At 37.7% G+C, this 22,498-nt stretch overlaps 1 protein-coding gene and 1 non-coding gene across 2 annotated transcripts; one reads left to right on the top strand and one right to left on the bottom strand.

The window, feature by feature from the left end:
* Positions 1 to 1,144: 1,144 nt before the first annotated feature.
* Positions 1,145 to 21,776, bottom strand: RAB11A (RAB11A, member RAS oncogene family). The gene is made up of 5 exons (XM_026478348.4): positions 21,482 to 21,776; positions 14,981 to 15,176; positions 14,557 to 14,750; positions 13,495 to 13,575; positions 1,145 to 5,118 (listed from the first exon to the last, which is right to left on the bottom strand). The coding sequence occupies exons 1-5, from the start codon at positions 21,519 to 21,521 to the stop codon at positions 4,979 to 4,981; spliced, it is 651 nt and encodes a 216-aa protein (XP_026334133.1). The 5' UTR covers positions 21,522 to 21,776; the 3' UTR covers positions 1,145 to 4,978.
* Positions 21,777 to 21,996: 220 nt separating this feature from the next.
* TRNAQ-CUG (transfer RNA glutamine (anticodon CUG)) lies at positions 21,997 to 22,068 on the top strand. The gene has a single exon. It is a non-coding gene; the product is annotated as a tRNA-Gln (tRNA).
* The last annotated feature ends 430 nt before the right edge of the window (positions 22,069 to 22,498 follow it).

Below are 22,498 nucleotides of genomic sequence, written 5' to 3'. Positions count from 1 at the left end.
TATAATAAGCTTATATAGCTTCTAATTAAAACATTTTTTAGTCTGAATGGTAATTCTCAGACTACAGCTCCCCAAGCTAAACTAGAATGAATACTAGGATTAGCCCCCTCACTCTTTTAGATGTTCCTTCTTTATTGTTCTGACATGGATTAGCATGGGGGATAGATATTAGGAATGTAAATATGAACAAAGCACATTCCCATGCTTATGGATCTTACAATTTAGCAATTACAAAAGGGCAGAGATAAATGGAGGGCCCTGGTGATTAGTAGAGTACTGATTATACATTTTCTTCCCTGACTTGCAGAGCTAGAAAGATTCAGCACTGGTCCAATCCAAACCCACAGAATGCAGAAGCAGAAGCTCTCGTCTGTAGCAACAGGTTGTCAGATTCCCTCAATTCCAGGTTCTACCTCCCAAGCCATTGTCTAGCCCAGCAGATGGCCCTCCAGAGCCTTGGAGAGGAGAAAGCACAGGGACTGGAGATCTTAAAAATCCTGTTATTTAGGCACCGGCTTAAATGTAAACCAAAACCAGTAACTGATGATCCTAATAGAGCCTACATTGTTGGTTTCATATCAAACACGGTCTGCAGAAATAGTATTGCTTCCTGGGGCTTTCCAGACTGTCCCATTTCAGGCATGACTTTCTGTAATATTCTTAGGGCCATATGATGAAATGCTTTGGCACAGAGACTACTACAATGGTCAGCAACTTCTTAAAGACAAGACAAGGATCTGTACAACTTCCCTAGAGAGATGAGAAAATGGTATCCTGAGACTGGAAGTTGTCAAGGGAAATGAATCTAAAAGCAATACACTTATTCATTGGGATGGGAGTAACAGGCAAGTTAAGTTCCACTGACTCAAACACAGAAAAGGAATCCTATTGGCTACTAATTTTCACCACCATCACTGGACATCTGTGCTGGGACCTATCAATAATGATGTTAAATAACTGAATTCAAATGGTTAGACTACTAAACTAACAGCCAAAAAATGCCACTTATATCGTGTGTATTTTGCCACAACAACCTATAGCTTGGATTTAATCATTGGTTCTCTTGGACAGCTAGCTCTGCACACTGCTCTACCTTCTTATAAATTCCTATAAGAGATAACAGTAAAAAATTAAACACAAAATGTTTTTAAAAGTTCTGTCGCCCAGACATGAATATATTTTAAAAGTATATATTAAAAGCCAGCAGAATTTTAACAATAAAAGCCAAAACAAGCAGTTCTCAATTTACAGTTGACATAGCAGCCCCTCAAGTGCTCCTCCCCCCTTAGCACATGATACTTCGATGCATATTGTTGAAAAGGACAGTCATTTTGCAAATGCTCTGAAAGTTTTCATCTTATGGAATGGAGTTAACATGGAAATAATGACATTTTAATCAAGTTGTTGTAAGACCAAAAACATTTTGCCAAGTGATTTCTACTTATTAAACTTGAGTTCAAATGTCTAATAATTTGGCTCTAGTACCTGAAGAGTTCATTCATAGAATTACTGAATTGGAGCTGGGATGAACCCCAGAAATAATCTAGCCCATTCCCCTCACTAACTGGAAGAAGGTGAGGCTCAGAGAGAAAATGACTAAAAGATGTGTGTGACTAGAATCCAGGTCTTTGTCACCCAGTCCACTGCTCTGTTATCCCTGACACTTTCGATCTTTAACTCAAATAGTTTAGCGTACTTTCTAATATATGCCTAGTATCAATGCCCTTTCAGATATTCTTTCTGTATCCTCCAATTCAATTTTCAATGAAATGGATGCTTCTATTAAAATCATTTCTCAGCCTATGATCTTCTTGACAGAAGCTGTAATGACATTTTGTATTACTTTATTGTTACCCTCGGCCTCCTATAGTTTGGGGAAATACAACCATTCTTTAAAACATTCGAATGACAACTTCGGTTTATTTGGCATATCCTTTAGGTGAATGGAAAGTGACTTGTCAAATCCCAGCCAAGGGTGTGGTACCAGCATCAACCCAACCAAGACAACAAAAATCAGCCCTCCTCCTTTTAGCACTAGCCTATTATGCTATCCCATTAAAGCATGGGATACAAGAGGGTCCTTTCCTGGTCTTTGTTCATTTTTTTTCCAGAAGGGAATGCATGCCATGCACAGTCCTTATACAAAATTCGTATTCTGTTTTGAATTTTTTAAAGGCTTAAAATGTTTGTGAGACATCAAATAGCCAATCTCTATTTTCTTCCTGTGTTTAAAAAACAGAAACAAACAAACAAATAAAACTCCATAAACTTGAAGCCTAACAGGCTAGAATAAGTTCTTAATATCAACCTAGGCTTTAAATTATTCTGCTTCCGGTACTGGCCAAAACTGTCTAAACAGTTTTTTTCTCTTTAAGGTAGATGGAAATTACGACGACATTCAAACCATTGAGAGCGTTTGTATTTTGTAAATACAAGTCACTCGAGACAAAATTAAAATGTTCATTTTCCCACTGAAAAAATAAAAAGGACAAGCTCTGATGGGCAATCTAAACTCAAGAGGTCTACCCTTTCTGCAGAACCTTTCAGAACTTAAAAGACCACTGGCATAAGTCACCAGCTAGCACCCCTTCTTAGAATTAGAATCTAGCACACACAATGCAATGGCTAACGATAACTTACCCCTACAGAGTTAAAGAAAAATCATACATAGCGCTTGAGACCAGTGATATACAAGTTTAAATCAAGTCAAGATGGCTAACTGGCTTTTCAGAGTAAGTGAAAAAACAAATTCAAAGTGAAAATAACTGAAAAGCAGGGTCAAGCTGCAAAACACTTCTGAACTGCCTTGAGCCCTAAACTGTCATAATATTTTAAAACTTAATGTTTCCTACTTGAGACAGTTTGTCTCCTGAGATACTATTCAGAATGAAGACACTGTTAAGACGCAATCAAAGACATTTTCTACTACTAAAGGGTTCTTGGAATTCTCCCAAGATCCAACCATGCCCACAGCAACATTAAGTCTATACTTGATAAAAATTCAAAGTTACTCATTTTCAATTCACCACCTAGAGTTTCCTTCTCTTAAATAGTTTTGTGAAAAATTTACTACCAATTTCAAGTAAATGCCTCTTCCTAGGTCTGGCGACACTGTTACATATGAAAGTACAAAGATTACTTCCTTAATGTTTCTGGTGATACTTTTTCCAAGAAAAGCATAATTGAACCATATGTCTAAAGTCAAAGCTGAATTCACGCAATGATGCCTCCAATTTAGTGTTTACTCTGTAATGCAAGGACCTATGCTCTTACTCATCAGAATCAAATATTCCATGGCTGCATCCAAAGCACTCAAAGGAAAAATGTAATCTGACAACATAAAGAATAGTCCCCCTATAACTGTTTATTAGAATGTGAATAGATTCCAAATCAATAACTAAAAAATAAAATAAAATAAAAATAAATCAAGTTACAGAGCATGCATAAATTACAAAGTAGAGATTTACAAATAGGTAATAGTATCTTCATAACCAACCAATACTCTAAAATAATAAATGGCTACAGAAGAAAACAAAAAGACTGACCACAGCAATGCCTTCCGTGTGCCCCACACGTCATGAGCACCGCAAAAGACAGATTAACTATGAAACACAGTAATCTACGCAAGCCCACACACATATATATTTTTGTACTTAGGGGATATTCCACCATCCTGAATAGTATCAATTCAGTTGACACAACTTTCAGAACACTGCAGAGTAAGTGCTTAATATTATCCACAAGAAACTAAAACTCAGTATTAGTGTGCACATTTCTAAATGGGAAACTAGTTGCTCCACTGACTTCAATAATGTAGTGGGGAAAAAGTAGTTCAGGTTTGTATAATGCCTAAATGCATTCTATTTAAACTCAAGGTACTACATACTAAAAGAATACATGCCTTTAAGTGGTACCACTTGAGCAGAAATTAACCTCTCACTATATTCTTTAGACATACTGAAACCAGATATTTAACTGGACTGTATTCCATAATATACTGCAAAACTCAAAAATCAGCATTGTTAAAATAATTATCCATGCCTGCTGATAGATATGGTGATAAAACTAGGTTGCATTTCATTTACTGGAAGGTTTTAAGACAAAATTAACACCTCACAATTTGATACTAACAGCAGTTATTGCCTCAGCAATAAAACGCCACATAATCTACTGCTGGGAAATTAGATGAGTTCAATGATTTGGGCTGCCTGATCATTGCAACAGAGGCATCTCAAATGGAATTCCACCAGTCTCTCAAGTTCCCAGCCTGCCAGGCAGCACTGTTTAACATATGGCTCCATAACCACACTGCTACTGAAACCATATAACAGTCTTTGTTTATTTAGATAATTCTTATCCAGAAAAAAGTGTCCCCCTCTCTAATCAACTTTGATGCTTACAAAAATTAAAAAACAAAATTTACTAAACTACTTAACCCTATTAAGGCATTTTAGAAATTGACTTCCAGAATGGAAAATTTTCAAGCTCTCAAAATCCTGCTATGTTTATAGGGCAATTCTTAAGATTTGTGGAAATATACACTGCATTGAGAGCAGAGTGTATGAATTATAAGCTGCTCATTATAAGCTGCTCTGTGGCAAAATGATAGCTTATTTCTTCTTCTAAAGTCTTCTTAGTTTGATTTGATCAAGACCAATAGGTCTGAGCTTCAAGTGATCAAGTTCTAACATGTCCTACAGTGACAGGCTTCCATGATGAAAAGTAAACAATAACTGAGGAATCCAAACATTCAGTTTATTAACTAAGGCTTGTGAAGCCATAGCATGAAAAAAAGCTGCAGTCATTCGGGACAAGTGGATGATTTTATAAAGCTAAAATCAAGACTTAAGACATGGAAAAATTCATAAGTATGAGGAAGTAATAAAACACAAAGTGACCACAAGAATTACAAATATATTTAAATCTCAGACCTGGGAAATGGACTATACACAGCCTTCTAGGGGAGAAGAGAAACGCCTTATATGTTCTGACAGCACTGCACCTTTGGCTTGTTTTCAGTGGTTGGTGGAACATGAATAGGAACCACATTGTTGCTTGGAGACATGTCATTTTCACGTCTGTCTGACATTTGCTTCTGGGAAACAATGCGGTATATCTCTGGAAAAAAACAAACAAACAGCAATACTCACTGTGAATAGACTCATTAGTAGCTGATACAGAAGTACTAGTAGAAACCAGATTTGCAGAAAAAGGCTGCAAATAAACTTGGACGAAGGATGTATAAATTTAAAGATTTTCAAATAAAAAAGGTTTTCCATTTCAGAGGGAAAGGTTCACCAGTCAATTAAATAAATTGGTTTAAAGAGATTAGTTTATGGGATTAGATCTAAATTAAACCATGAGAAAAAATAAAAATTAAAACATGAGAGTATTTTCAGTCTGCCCTTGTCAAAAAACCCTACATAGATACTGTACCACAGAAAAATAAAAATAAATCTGCAATATGAGATACATTAGTATTTTTCCTGGCTGTGTAGGGATGAGCAAAACTTCATAAACATGCCAAAATCCCAAAGGACTCTTGAAAAGGGAGGGAAAGGGAACGTTTATCAACGCCTCCTAAACTAAAGTTAAATTGTAATTAAATAATGATTAACCAGGAACTCAAGATTTTATGACACTTATCAAAACTAACTGTAAAAAAAACACCCAAAAAACAAAAACTGTTTCTACCTCTTCCACTAAGCACAAAAACTATATAAAGACAAGCACTGTGTCTACCTTATTCAGTTCTTTTTCTCTACTTTATGGCATACAGTAGGGGTTTGATAAGTAACTAATTGGTCCAATAAATGTTATTAAATTCCTCTACACCAAGTATCTATATTTAACTCATTTTATTTGGTTTTTATTTCACTGCCTAAAAGTATTTCCCTCTGACTAAATTATAAACTCCTTGCAGAGAATGTATCTTAGTTATCTTTATTCTCCCAGTTCAGCCTAAAAAAAAACCCAAAAAACCAAAAACAAAACAAAAAACCTCAAAAGGTAAAAGAATTCTAAAAATGGGACAAATTGACATGATGTGCCCCCTATTATGATGTACTATGAAAGATACAGTGTATTCCTATGAAGGACACCTATGTATTCCTGCCAAAATTGTTTAAAATGAATTTATCCTAAGAAAACAATTAGATAAATCCAGATTGAGGGACATTCTACGAAAAAAACTGGCCAAGAGTCTTCAAAAAATTTATTGTTATAAAAACGCACTTAAAAGATGGAGGTAAATGTTCTACATCTGTAGTGTCCAGTACAGTAGTCACATATTCAAATTAAATTTAAAATCTAATTCCTCAGTCCACTAGCCATATTTCAAGCACTCAATAACAACTTGTGCCCAGTAGCTACTCTATTTAATAATACCCCAGATATAAAAAATTCCATCAATGTGTGACCTTTGCCCAAACTGACATTTAAAATGTAAAAACCAAATCTATAAAAGAATTATTAGTACACTTGGAGAAACAGGAATATGAACTGCACATTAGCTAATACCATATAAACAAATTTCTTAAATATGATATATGGTATCGTGATTATGTAGACTGCCTTGTACTTAGGAGATAAAACGTTCCAATATTTACTTGTAAAGTGCCATAATGTCTACAATTTATTTTCTGAAGACTGAGCAAAAGGGGAAAAAAGCATATACACACGTAGAAACAGGCCAAATGTGGTAAAGTGATGATTCTAGATGAGGGGTGTAACGTATTATTTCTATAATACTTGAAAATTTATATAAAGTTATAGGGTAAAAAAGAGAAAGTAGAATTGTATTTTCAAAATGCTCCAAGAATATGTCAACTAACTGCAATGTAGTATCATCATCTGGATTGGATTCTAATTTGAACTGTAAAAAAACAACAACAAAAACGAAAAACTGAGACAGAAGATTTTAATATTGTTTGGATAACAGAGAAGAAATCACTGCCAATTTTTTAGTGGTTGTTTTGGGTTTATGCCCTAATCTTTTAGCTGTAGATCATGAAATGTTTACCAATGAAATGATGTAATATCTGGGATTTGTTTCAAAAAAATAAGGAAGGGAGTAGGTGGAACAAAACACCGGTCATGAACTGATGGTTGTTGGTGGCTACATGGGAGTTCAGGATACTGTCCTACTTTTGGTATGTTGGAAAAGTCCCATTACAAAAAGTTGAAGAAAAAGAAATGTTAAATGAATACATTTACTCCAAATTAAGAAATAATTTCCCTAAAGCTGAACAACAACAAGCTGTAGTCAACTGAATGTGTAAACTAGCAAAAACAGACAGCTATAATGTACCTTTTCTTACTTTTTTCCCTCGGGGGTAGGGGCTGGGAGGTTGGGGGGGTGGCTAAAATTTGTGTTTGAGAAGGCTGACAGTATTTCTCAAAGCTGAGTAAGTAGTCAAGGGAAAAACAATAAAGAAAGCCTACTGACTGAATTAAAAAAAATGTAGTCTTCATTTAGATTCTTTTCATTGCAAAGAGATGGAACTGGGGGAGTGTGTCAAGGGTAAAGGAAAAGACGCTCATTCAATCAGGCTAGTGGCTAAGGAATAAAGATAATTATCAACTTAATGTAAAACTCTATATTCATTCTTTAATGTTCTCTCTAATCCCAAACTGGGTGGCTCTTCTTTAAGTGCAAATGATTAAATGTGACCCTCTACAAATTTTAACTTCTTTACAAGTTGTTTTGAAGATTCAAGTTAAAGGAACCAAGAGAAAAAATATTTTGCAGGCTCTTACATGAAAAGCAAATACTGTAACAGAAGAAAAGGCAGAGTTCTCAGAGAAGAGAAAGTTAAATATTAAAGGGATCTCATTACAAAGCAAGAAATTTGAGCAGTATTGTATAACTGGTCTGCAAGTACCGCACACAGTTTTGTAGAAACGGATTACTGCTACATTTGTTCCAGTAACCAAAAAGATACCCTCTAATGAAAATGCCAAAGCAATAAAGAAAATAGGAAAGCGGTGATCAAAAAAGTAAAAAAAAAAAAAAAAAAAAAAGAAATTCTTTCAAGCAGAATGGGCACAAAGAGGCTACTCAAGTAATGTATTTAACATCTGTGGCTGGGTGTGCCACTTAAAAAAAAAAAAAAACTTTGATAAGAAAATAGGAAGCAGGTACCTTCTAGCTGGTATCTGATTAGAGGTTACTTAAGTGGGGGAAGGGAAACAGGACTAGTAACGTGCTAAACCAGATGCAATTATTTTCTTCTTCCAAGGGCATGTTCTCCTTTAGAACCAAATGTATGTGATACAATTCCTGTACAGCCCCTTTTCAAGATGTCCAAAGGCTAGGCAAGGTTAAAAGGAAAAGGAATTCAGCTGTGTCGTTCCTATGTTAGAATCTCCTATAAATCTAAATAGAAAGTTAAAATATTAATAGAAGATAGTTTTAAATATAACCTGGTAAAGTTAAATTACAAAGACATATACCTATTTCCACTCTATGAAAGTATGAAGCAAGTTGCAAAGTACACTCCAAAGAAGTTAAATGCAATTGTTCCAAATTGGGGAACAAAAGAGCTAAAATTCTTTGAGGTCTCAAAAATTGTGAAAATAACAAAAGCCTGAGTTACTCCACTACAGCCTAGGTCAGAATTTGTCAGGTCTTCTTCAAACCCAAAGCTCACCATTAAGTTTCTTGAATATCAAAAAAATGCTCTGATTTGATATACTGACACATATCTGAGAGATTACCACACGCCAAGAAAAAAATATTACACCTAGGGGCGCCTGGGTGGCTCAGCTGGTTAAGTGTCAGACTCCTGATTTCAGCTCAGGCCTTGTTCTTAGGGTCATGAGTTCAAGTCCCACACTGAGCTCCACACTAGGCATGAAGCCTACGTTAAAAAAAAAAATACTACACCTAATTTAAATGATTCTCACTACTTTACCATAAAATTAAGAATTCAGTCTTCAAAACTAAAAAGATGACTTGGGCTTATTAATTAGGTGGAGAACCTTGCAGTTACCACTTTAGCCAAGTGATCAGTTAACATCACCAATAATGAATACAACAAACCAATATCACAACCTCCGGATGGGATACACTGAGATCACTTTTGTGGTGTTCTTGCTGAAACTGCAATAATCTGCATTTAATTGTGAGGAAACACGAGACAAACCCAAATTGAGAGACACTACAAGATAGTGACCTGTACCCTTCAAAAAAAGTCAATAAACAAAAGACAGACTGAGGATCTGTTCCAGATTAAAGGAGATGAAATAGGTAGAGAGCTGAATGCAATGTGTGATCTCAAGATTTCTTTTGCTAGTAAGGACATAATTCGAACAACTGGCAAAATCTGCACAAGGTCTGTAGCTAAACATTGATATGGACAATCTAACTGATTTTTGATAAATGCACTATGGTTATGAAAGAGAACATCCTTGTTTTTAAGAAATATGCACTGAAAAGCACTTAAGTGCAAGAGACAACATGTCTGCCATTCTGAAATGGGGCAAGAAAAACATCAGTATATAGCAACAGGAAGAAAAAAGAATAAAGAAGATGTGGTAAAATATCAACATTTGGGGAATATGGTGAAGGGTATTTACAAATTCTTTGCACTATTATTCCAACTTTTAAGTCTGAAACTGTCAAAACTCAAAGTTAAAAGAAAAAATAATAAGAGTATGGGAAGTATGGATTAAAAACATCCCTTAACAAACTTGAGGATGAAAGAAAACAAAACTGCACAGTAATGCAAAGGCTGAGCAATCTAGCAGGCTCACCCAAGTACCAGCTAACTACCTCTAAAAAAATATCATCAGCAAAACTGTCACAGAGTTACTATCAAATTCATGGATGTCAAAAATGCCACAGGTCTATTCTAAACAAGCAACACAATTAAACTCTGGAGTAATAATGTAGATAAATTTTCTTTTTTTTTTTTTTTATATAATTTTTTTTTTTTTTTTAAGATTTTATTTACTTATTGACAGAGATAGAGACAGCCAGCGAGAGAGGGAACACAAGCAGGGGGAGTGGGAGAGGAAGAAGCAGGCTCATAGCAGAGGAGCCTGACGTGGGGCTCGATCCCGTAACGCCGGGATCACGCCCTGAGCCGAAGGCAGAGGCTTAACCGCTGTGCCACCCAGGCGCCCCATGTAGATAAATTTTCTAACACATAATTGTCCACCTTAAAAATGAAAAAATTATTTTTCTTCCAGCAACACCAAAATGCAATGTAAATGCTCCCTTAATGCTGTTAACATTTAAGGTAGAATTAAAACTAATGAGATTACTGTTGTCTTTCCTGGTTTTTTGTCCTGCCCATTTCTTTTTCTTTTCTTTTTTTTTTTTTTTTAAGATTTATTTATTTATTTTAGCAGGGGTGGGGCAGAGGGAGAGGGGGAGAGAAATCCAAGCTGACTCTGCACTGATGACAGAGCCCAAGGAGGTGTTAGATCTCACCACCTCAAGATCACGACCCAAGCAGAAGCCAAGAGTCAGACATTCAACTGCCATCCAAGTGCCTCATTCCTCCCTGTTTTTCCTAAGTATTAATACTCTACTGGTATGAAGAGAAAAGTTTAGAACAAACATCCTAGCACGTGCAAAAGAAGAGAGAGGTCTGCTGCCACATGCAATGATTTCAGATCCCACAGAATAACACTGAGATTTACGGAGGAAGCCGAGAAAATAGTGAATATAGAAAGGAAAAATGGTAATAAGTGAAGCTAATCTTGTCTTTTAAGCAACATTAATTAAGCGGTAACAAATGTTAAATCTAGAGTGAATTTTAAGAAAAACAGCCAAATGTTCGTTTTTTGTTTTTGAAGATTTTATTTATCTGACACAGAGACAGCCAAAGAGCATAAGCAGGGGGAACAGCAGAGGGAGAGGAAGGAGCAGGCTCCTCACTGAGGAGGGAGCCCTATGCGGGGCTCATTCTCGGGACCCTGGTATCACAACCTGAGCCGAAGGCAGATGCTTAACCAACTGAGCCACCCAGGCACCCCTAAATGTTTTTCATCTTTAAGGAAAAAACAGTTCAATTTGAAGTATATATCATACTTATAGATTAGTTAGTTCATGTTTGAGCGGATCATTAAGCTCAATGTTACAAAATGATACATAAAATAGTTAACTGCAGATGGTCTCATCTTCACTTAGTATCAGTCTAGAAACTGAGATCAGAATGGACTAGAATGCAGAGGAGATCTGACGGGACATAAAAAATATCTCAACAAGGACTCACCAAAAAAAAATTTTAAATGATGTTTTCAGAGGCCCTGAGAGACTCATAGACCCCCAAGATGACTTAACTCACTCATTATTTAAGACACTGTGACTCTGAGGACCAGAGAGGTTCAGTGACTAGTTACACAGGGAGTGTGAGTAAAGTGCTAGTAAAAATCAACAACTCCTAGGTCTAAATTTAGTCCTCTACATATGATTCAATAGAATCTGCACAAGTGATTGTAAAAGAAGTAGGATTTTCAGATATACTGCAATATTTAATCAAATCTTGCTTGCAACAATCTGTAATGAAACTTGACACAGAGAAGATTCTAAAGGAAAGCCACTGTGTCCCAAAGACTATTGCAACCTTAGCACTGCTAGTTAGTACTATTTTTCTCGTAACAGAATTGTAATAAACTATTGTTTATTATACCTTCTATATGCGAATCACCAATACCTATTTTATTTTTAATGGTTTTTTTTCATGCTTTAACTGCTATTTATTTTTTTATTTTTTTTAAAGATTTTATTTATTTATTTGACAGAGATAGAGACAGCCAGCGAGAGAGGGAACACAAGCAGGGGGAGTGGGAGAGGAAGAAGCAGGCTCATAGCGGAGGAGTCTGATGTGGGGCTCGATCCCAGAACGCCGGGATCACGCCCTGAGTCGAAGGCAGGCGCTTAACCGCTGTGCCACCCAGGCGCCCCTTTAACTGCTAATAGCTAAGTATTTTACATATATGAACTCATGTACTCATTTTTGGAGTCTAGAGTAGATGTCTCAAAATGACAGGCAATTCTTTTCTATGGGTTGTAGAGACAAAAACCTTTAAGTCACAACATAACAGTCAAATCATATCACAAGGTATTTATAAATATAAGCCCTCTTCTATCAAACCAAAAAACCAGAACTCCCTAAAACATGTTTAAATTTTACAGATAAGGAATTTAAGGCCTAGAAAGGTTAAGTAATTTGCCTAAGATTACAGAGCCAATGGAAAGTGAAGGAGCCAGGACTAAAACCCAAGTCAGGCTTCCAAGTCCGTACTCTTAAATTCGAGACTTTACTCCCTACCTATTTCAGTATAAAATAGGACATTTAAAAGTTAAAATCTGTGAATCACTAAATTCTACACCTGAAACTAATATTACACTGTATGTTAATTAACGAATTTAAATAAAAACTTGGAACAATTTAAAAATAAAAAAATTGGGGTGGCTTTGTGCTCAGTTACGAGTGACTCTTGTGGAGCCTGCTTAAGATTCTTGCTCTCCCTCTCCCTCAGTCCCCTCGCCCACACCTTATGCTCACTCTTCCTACAAAAAAATAATTCAAAAATGTTTTAAAAACAAAAATTTAAAAATTAAAAATCAAAGTTAAAATCTGTTCACCTCTAATACAAGTGCTACAAAGAATACATTAAAATCTTGTTACATTAAAACTGGAAACTCATTTAACCATTTCCCCAAACAGACTTGTCAGAACACACTAGACTATGCTATATAGTAATCCTATACTCTATATTGAGAGTTCTTAAAAATAGTATATATTTTTAAAGTACTTTAAAACAATCCATCAAACTACTTACTAGAGGATTATGACTTAACTTGATAAGTTGGTCATTCTAATAAAGTCAGAGTATATGTGAGACAACACAAATACAATGTCTTCTTCTAATTTGAGGCTGACCTGATCTGCACATCTACAGTTTAAAACAGCTTTGTTCTTTTCCCACTACTTAAACTTTTCCATATGCAATCACTTGCTGATTTTCTCCACAGGTGACACTGTGCTTCTTCTACAATGTATCACAGGAGAATTTTAGTTTTTGGTTTTTTTTCATTAAATTTTTAAAAATGTTTTTCCCTAGCTGCTTCTATAATGTATCAGAACAAAGCAAGCCTTTTCTTTACTGAATTTCAAAGGGCATTTATTATCTTTCCATAGCCAGGATTTCAATATTTATCTTATAAAAAGTGCCTTTAAGCATTATTTTGTGCTTGTGACCACAAAGTATGGAATACCTGGATGTAAGTAATAATAGAAGCGAACAAATTATTTTCAAAGTACTTTTCCCAATATAAACCAGATAAATGAAGATGATTAAAGCTCAGCAAGCAAGGGTAGTTAATTTTAATTTTGTACTTTAAACAGCTCTTGCTGTAGCAGCTCTCAAATGATAGTCATTCTCAGTGTGATATATAGTTTAGTTTCCTTATGTGTTAAAATTACATTCCTAAAACTTCCAATTCTCACTAGTATAATCTAAAAATTCAAGTCTTACCTGTCAGAATTGTCTGAAAAGCAGCTTCTACATTTGTAGAGTCTAGAGCGGAAGTCTCAATGAATGACAAACCATTCTTTTCTGGGGGGGGGGGGGGGGAAGAGATAGAAACTTCAGTCTTGTCAAATTTTATGAAAGAGATGTAATACATTCAAGCCTTCCAAAGGAAAATTAAAAACTTTCTAAAAATTAAGACCTCCCCAACTTCTTGAGCAGTAAGGGCACCATTCTACTTACACTTGAGCAGATTAAAAAATACAGTGAGAAATTTTCATTGGCTCCTTAATTAAAAAAAGACTTAATACATCTGTATACTACCAATGAATGACAACGAATGACGTGACTCAAAATGTAGTAAACTTATCAAATACTCAGTTATTTCCATCCATTACTGTTCTTCTCCCCCATCAACCCACAGAGTTAAGGTATGAACATGGATAGGTAGGTGTTATTCACTTAAATTCTATAACTGCATTTTTTTAAATAAGGCGTCTTGCCTGGAAAACTGAAAAACTATTATAAAAACCTTTAATCACAGCATAAGCACTAGTACACAGTCACGACTTTCACTAGCCCAGAATACACAATGCTGCCTTCTGGCAGGCTACCCCTACCAGAACGGAAGAGATAGGCAGATCCTCTACTAAGCCAAAAAAGTTCTAACTGCTAAGCAGCCACATTCCCTGTGGGTTGTTGACACGCCCTGGGCCACTGCATTTCAGACTCACCTAGAGCAGCCTCGGTAAAACACATAGTAGAGAAAGAGATAGGAAGCGCAGAATAAATTGACAGATGTCATCTACCCCCCTCCACAGAAAGGAAAGAAAATAGTATTTATATTCAACTTTTGGGAGCAAAAACTGCAGTGTTTTAATGACTCAAAGTTAAGCAAAAGAGAAAGTCATCACAAACTTTCAGAACAACAATCCTTGCTGAGCATTCATGTTTACCTTTCTGAAACTACTGTAAGTGATTACAGTCATTGCTAAAGTATCAAAACTGCAAGATATAAGAGTAAGAAATACAGAATCACTGTAATATCATGAAATTCGTATCACTAACCTGCAAAAGCTCTTGCTTCATCTGTAGGAACTGCCCTGAGATGACGCAAATCACTCTTATTGCCCACAAGCATGATAACAATGTTACTATCAGCGTGATCTCTCAGTTCTTTCAGCCATCGTTCTACATTTTCGTACGTGAGATGTTTAGCAATGTCATACACCAGTAAGGCACCTACAGCTCCACGATAGTATCTGAAAACAGAAGCAGGTATTTAACTATTAGAAAACAACCGTAAGATGGAAGGGAAGAACTAAATATATGGATTATATATTTTTAAAAGCACATTTATAAATACATTTCAAAATCCTAATACCAGATTTCTTACAAGGAAAAAAAAAAAAGTACCTTTTCCCATACCAAAAATCAGCTACTTCAGTTGATGGCAGTCTATTTCTCAGAACTTAAAGACTATGAGACTTACGCTGATGTTATAGCTCGGTATCGCTCCTGCCCTGCTGTGTCCCAAATCTGTGCCTTTATTGTTTTCCCATCAACCTGGATGCTTCTTGTTGCAAACTCTACTCCAATGGTGCTCTTACTTTCGAGATTAAACTCATTTCGAGTAAATCGAGATAAGAGATTACTCTTTCCAACACCAGAATCTCCAATAAGGACAACTGAAAAAAAGACAAAGCACTTAACGTCAGATGAATGAGGCAGACACATTCAGAATATCATGCTTTAAAGCAAAAAGAAAGAGCATCTGATTTTTTAAAAGGGATGGGGGTAGGGGAGAGGAGAAGAGCCCATATTCTTGACCTGTTACCTATCGATAAAACCAATTCTTTTTAAACTGTGTCTACCTACATAATAACTTCTACACATCATCTGCTTATTAGCACAAATATAGGATCCTGTCTTACAGATGCAATTTTAACTACAGGTCGGCTGGGCACTGATTAATTACCATCAATGCTATACCAACCTTACTACCATAGAAGGTAATAACATGAAAGATAAATCCTACACCAAATAAACAATTTGTGATATTAAAAGTGTATCATACATGAAAGCAATAAAGGATGTTAATGAGTAGAAAGGAGGGAAAGAATGAAAATGTTCTACTTAGTTTCATCAAAGACTGGGTGTGACCTCAAGACTCACACCTTGGCAAAATGAAACACATTTACCATATGAGGCATCAGGTTTATGAACTTTGCCACCCAGATCACAGAAACTACAATGACCTTTTCATAGTTGCATTTATCAGATGGGCAGGAAGCTACAGAGACCCCTACAAAAACAGACACCCCAATTAAGTTTAACAGGGGCCCTAGGAAGCTAATAATTCTTGACTTAGTCTGAGTAAAAGGCCAAAGCAAGGAAGACGCATACTTTCCCTTATGACTTAAGAATTTTTTAAAAACAAGTTTGGTTTAGATGAATTTATTTCCTGTGATTACTATAGGAAGCAGTTTATTTACTAACCAAATACATGAGGATTTTTTTTCACCCAAGGCAGTGTTATACTTAAGAATTTCATAAACAATGGGAAAACAGGCAGTTAACTTGTTCTAAAGCATTTCCACCTCAATTTAAAGAACAAAATTACTTCACAGGTTTATAGAAAGAGCTAAAAATTTTTTACAAAGAAAAAAAATGCTATCAGCATTTTCAGGAAATATACTTATTTCTACTGTTGACTACTAATGTTTTTTTTACTAGCTAACTGATTTAGGCATCAGACCAGAAAATCAAACATGTGAGAACACCACCAAGGAATAAGACCAGGCCTTATTAAAGACACTGGGATTTGGTGGTGGTGGGGAAGAGGGAGGTAAAAACTCTTGAGAGCTCACTGCACTCTGGTCAGAGGGCAAATAGAGTCTATTATGCATTTCTTCCTTTCCACAAGAGCGGATATAAGCTGGCCTCTGGACAGTCTTGGATGGAGTACATTATCAAATGCATATCTTCCTGACTTCCTCTATTAGCTGATTCAGCAAGAAATCATCCAGGTGGCAGTAACTCCATACAGCACAAACAGCAGTTATTTCTAGCTATATAGTCAATTAGAGACATCAAAAGGTATTGTGACAAACACAGATATTATAGCAAATGCTTTAACTTGGATACCAGGAAAGATGATACGGTCATCAAAGTAACATACAAAAACAATACATTTCCAGTTTTATAGGATGGTTGTTTATGTTAGTTTCCAAGGAGCACATTTCTGGCGGTGAGATCAAATCCCAGTTTCAGTGATAGTCTACCCTATTATTAAAGGATACACACCGTTGCCTCTTAGTGCAAGAGGCCTGATGTTCTGCTGAGGAAACCCTCTGAGACTCATTTCTAAACCCACACTAGCAATGAGGTGTGAAAGCCTCACGTGACGTGGGAACAGGGAAGAAGGGAAAACCAAAAAGTTAAAACATGTCTACTTCATAGACACTCAGATACCAATCAGTAATTCAGGAGCCAGTCAGTTTAAAACAAAAAAGCAAGACATCTAGAATGACAATGCCTCTAGAAAATTAAATAACACACTCAAAGAACATCTTCTCCCTCCCACAAAAACTCTAGCACTTTCAAGTTTTGATTTTCCCTTTTGACCTCCATGTTAACTAATGATTATGCTCATTATCTCCCCACCTCGGCATAAAGATAGCGAAGGCACTTTTCCCCTCCATGTAACCAATTAATTTTAACATTATAAAAAATAGCACCCTTACCTGAAAATAATTCAAGACTCATGAATGCTTTATACAGTATAAAATAATTACCTCAACTAGACATGGAAAGAGTTGCCAGAATTAAAAGACTAACAACTTGTTAAAGGATTATTATCTTGAATGACACCAGAAGATACTGGTTCTGTTAAGAACAGTGCTGCCAAGAAGATGCCAAGAAATGACACAATAAGGAAAGCTGGTTCTATTCAGTTACCAAATGAGAAACCAAACCAAGATGGGTTACATTTAAGGTCACTAAAAAACTAACAAACCAGAAATACATTAAATTACCTAAACAACATAAGAGAATTTACTGGCTATGCCTGAAAAAGTAAAAAGAAAAAAAGTTCATGGACTCAATTTCTAATTAAAATAGTTTCTCTAAGATGACAATATATAATTGATCTTTAAAAATGTGACCAACTATATGATTACATCCTATAGTTCGAGAAAGGAATTTGCAGTGACTTTCCACTGTTTTCCTTAACTAGTACCTTAGAACTTCCCACTTTAAACATTTTATAACTATATCCATCTATACAGTGTATGGGGGAGGGGTATATGTATAATAATATAAACAAATAACAGCATCTACATATTAAACACCTATAGTAATTTTTTCATCCACAGCATTTCTAAAACAACCTAATGATATTTATTACCACATGGTTTACCTCACCTGCTGAATTTCAACTACCATTCTAATACCTAATATTAAATTTGCTTCATCATATACAAACATTAGGCTAAATGCCATAAAAGCAGGATATACATATAAATTCTCCACTACTTAGTAAGAAGTTCCACCTCTTCAACCACATTTAGTTTTATACACTGTCTTGCAAACTAACGTACTGGACTAAAATTTAATCCAACAAATCAAGCAAAGTACATCAGATCTAAAAGTTATCACCTGAAAGAATAACTGTTAATTTTCATACTGATTTTTATAAACAAACTTGGGAGCTTCTTTTACTCTTTCATCTATATTCATAGTTCTACCTCACCAAAAGTCTTGAAAATAAAATGCATTCAGTAAGTCAATAAAGGCTTTAGCCAAGTTTTTCCAGATTCAGCAGAATGTGAGTTGCTCAACAGAAAGTTGTGAAAGAAAAACTACCAAAATGCAAGACAGCAAAGTTCCTAAGATCTTTTCCATTGACAATCAGCTGATAGTTAATTACTACTGACCTTCAGCTAGATTGAAAAGAAAATGATGTAGACTATGTATCCAGATATTTTCAAAAAATGTAACTCTGAATTGGTGTCTACAATACCAATAGCAACTATGATTGATGCTTACTTATGTGTCCCACAGGGCCATAACCCCATTGTATATACATAATTATAGAATTAAATAAAGCTTTTAAAATAAAAACTCATTTTAAAAAATAAAATACCCCCCCCCACACACACACCAAAAGTCTCTTATTGAGCTTAACTAAAGATTAATGTTCAAGACACACACGTAATGTAGAATAACTATCCTGCTCTCTTCCCACATTACATTCCCATTTGGACCACTCCATCCTGTACTAATCAAAATATCCCTTCATTTTCAACTGGTTGGAGTTCCAAACTAACTTCCAATTCCCTCAAGTATTAAGTGTGTAAGGTGAGCAATCTTACAAGTAGAAAGGTCTACCTCATCTCAGTGAATAAACCTCTTGTAGAGTGAAACCACTTCAAAATTATTGTTGCTTTGCTTTAAAATATAATTGTATAAATAAGAAATTGGCTAAATAATCAGCACTAAAGAAAAAAAAAGTGACTCATATCCTGTAAGAGCTTTAAAAAAGTGGAAATTCTTCTCAGAATTTTTTAAACACCCTATCTTAAACAGCAAAATGTACAACAAAATGAAACTATAACCCATGGAAACATAGAACACTTTAAAAGCTCCTAATTTTAAGTTTCTTTCATAATACTTAAATGTTCTTATAAAGATTTAAGGTTCAAAAAGCTGACAAGAACCACAGTAACTTTCTTCACATTATTATCACTTATTGAATCCTCAAAAACAGTCTCATTTAATTCTGGTAAGAGTTCTGAGAAATAGGTATTATTTCCTTTTTATATATGAGGAATTGGAGGCTCAAAGGTCACAAAGCAAGTTTAAAACCTGAATCAGAATCTGAATCCAGGCCTGTGTGATTCCAAAGCCCGTGCTCTCAATCATCGTTAGCAGGATGGTCTAATCCCAAAGTTAATTTAAAACCCCTTAAACCAATCCAGGATAATGAATACTCTCAGTGAAAAAAATAAATGGTTTCTATGAACAACAGTCAAGCTCCAAACCGAACAGGAGAAATACTCCTGAGTTGTCAGTCTATCTTGTTCTAAATTAATCACTTCAAAGGTAGCTAGCTGCCTACTGCCTTGTACCTTATTTTAAGAAATAAATCTTTTAATGACTAAACACTAGTCTCTAGGGTCTCACCTAAGTAATTTCACATGACCTCAGATGCCTTCAGCAAACAGTATGCTAACGAAGCCATGTTTCCTTTTTGTATTTATAAAATGCATTAAGTACTCGCTTCTCCGTAAAAGATTTTCCACTATGGGGGAGAAAGGGTGAACACTGAATGTACTCACCCTATCTAACAGAATATTCTGGCCCAGAGGAGTTAGGTGGTGATAAGATTTGCAAAGTACTGGTAAGGCAAAGAAATATTTCCTGCTTCCTTTAGTCAATCATTCTTAGCACCCAATGGCAAGGTCAGAAACAATCACCATGCTTAACACTCTTTTTAAACTCCACCCTCCACTGTAAAGCTTTAATAGCAATGGCTTCTTCCTCCCTGGTAATGATCTTTGTTCAGCATACTACTGATGGCTGCCCTAATTCAGGAGCAGAGAAAGAGCATCTGAGTGAGAGCGCATTCACTGAACAACAACAACAAAAAGCATTTGCCGTACTCTTTTCCTATTGAAAACTGTACCCCTTATTTTTGTTGATTAAAAAAACAAAACTATTGGGATTCTTTCCCAACTAACCAACAGGCAATTCTTTCTATACATAACCCACCCTCCAATTTGTTCTGTCCAAGGGCACTACATGTTTCCCTATCTCATAATACATATTAAATTTCACCAAAGAGCACACAACTTCCCCCCTGCCCCCACCTTTTGGGAAAGGTTTGTGGCTAACTAGGACTCTTCCCTTCCTGTTCTAAAAACACCAAAAGGTTGGATCCTCCCAGTGTTGCAGCAGGAAGCAACCAGTCCATAGTGATAAAGCAGGCTAGTATTTGTGCAGCGCACAACCTTTCCTGCTCAGGAACTGGGCCTTCAGGTCTGGCAAGGATAACAGCCACCACCCATCCGCAACCCCTTCTCGCTAGCAGGGTCTAGAGTTATCCCGAGCTGGCTGCCGCTCGGTAGGAAGGGTAGGAGGAAAAAAGCCTGGATGGGAAGTCACAACAGTCCGCCGGGTCACTGCGACAAGTGCGCGCGTGGGTGATGGACAATTCCTCTTGCCCTACCCCCCACCCTCAGGGTCGCACAGGAGACGTGGGAGAGCTCTAAATTATCTGGGGAAGAAAGGCAGGGAAAGAGCTACCAATCCCGGGGGCAGGTGCGAGAAGGTTATTGACCACAAGACCTGTGGGACGGATGAGGCAGGTGGGGTGGGGACCCCTGGCCCGCTCAGATTTTAACCAGGGCCTGGCCGGGGGAATGGAAGAAGACGGCTCCAGAGGCGTCCGTCCGAGGGGAGGGGCTGTGAGGAGACGCAAGGAGAGACTCGTTCGAGGGGAAAAGGGGGGCAGATGAGAAAAAGACCTGTAGTGGGAGTCTGCGCCGAAGGAAAGGTGAGCGAGGGGAAGGGCCGGTCAGAGGGGCTCTGGAAGGGGGGCGAGCCCAGAAGGGTGTACACTGAGGGGGAGGGGCGCCAAACCCGAAAAGATAGATGGTGGGAGGGGCGGCCCCTTTCAAGGGGCCATCGAACCTGGGAAACGAAGACGATTTGGAAGAAAGCAGCCTGCCCCGAGAAGGACACAGGGTGAGGGGCGCTGAGGATAGCGAAGGCCTAAGGGGAGGTCGCAAAGAGCCCGGCGTGTGGGGAGGACTCCCCGTCTGAGGGAACAGGGGCTGAGCTGGGAGACCGCAGGACAGATCGCCCAGAGAGGAAGGGCTGAGGAAGGCCGATTTCAGTGCAGGGGCAGCCCGCACGCGGGTCCCCCGGGAGTGCCCCGGGCCCCCGAACCGGGACTCCGTGAGGAAAGTGGGAGAGCCCACGGCCTCACCTTTGAAGAGATAGTCGTACTCGTCGTCGCGGGTGCCCATTGCGCGGCCGAGGAGCGAAGGGGCGGGAGCAGCAGTGGTATCGGTGGGACCAGGGGGCGTCGCTGCAGGGGTAACCCGAGCGCCGAGCTTCAGCTGCCGGACCGGGTAAAGAACCCCTCCCTGCCCCTACGACACTTCCGGCGGGCCCCAGCCCCTAAGGGGAAGTACTTCCGGGAGGCGGTGCTCCGCCCCTGAGCCCAAGAAGGGCGGTGCGCCGAAGCGTCGCGTCCGTCTTCAATATCAGCCCTCCTCCAAGAAGCCTAGAGGGGAAACAGAGCTCTGGGACTCTCGGCTCCTAGCCTCCTCTTACCACCCTCTCAATGGCCTCTCCCTCATTCTTCGCGCCTATGTGCGGGGAAACGGGGTGCTGGGAAGCCCGTCAGTTCCCCCCCCCCACCCTGTGAGTGGTAGGTTTGTGGATGGGGGCGGGGTTCGCTAAGAATTAGGGAGCCGAAGGCGGCGGCGTTCTTGTGGCGGTTCCATGGTGTAATGGTTAGCACTCTGGACTCTGAATCCAGCGATCCGAGTTCAAATCTCGGTGGAACCTGCACCGTATCGTTTTTCCTGAACACATTTTTAATTCATGTACTTATTCAGTAAGTGTTTGTTGTACAACTACGGTAGATATGGCCTTGAAAGAAGTGGGGATAGAATTTCTCGAAACTAGGAAGACCCTTCGGTTCTGTAGTCACTTTTACCTGGGTATCTCCTAAGGATACCTCTTTACTTAGCCACCCCCTTTTTTTTTAAACCTGGGCCTCTGCCTCAAAGCTAGCTTCAAAAGCTTCAATGTAACTTGATTCCTTTTGCTAGAATTTTCAACCTCCAGCTTCATTCAGGGGCAGGCGCTTTTCACTCCTTTTCTCTGGAAATCTCTCAAACTATCTCCAGATGTCATTCAGAGAACTTCGCCCACCCTCCTCATCAAGATTCATCAAGAACTTCTGAGCCTTATTTGTCATCCTCTAAGCTAAACC

Source organism: Ursus arctos, unplaced genomic scaffold, assembly GCF_023065955.2.
Source record: "Ursus arctos isolate Adak ecotype North America unplaced genomic scaffold, UrsArc2.0 scaffold_28, whole genome shotgun sequence".
Classification (NCBI taxonomy): domain Eukaryota; kingdom Metazoa; phylum Chordata; class Mammalia; order Carnivora; family Ursidae; genus Ursus; species Ursus arctos.
This window is presented reverse-complemented; position numbering and strand designations above follow the sequence as displayed.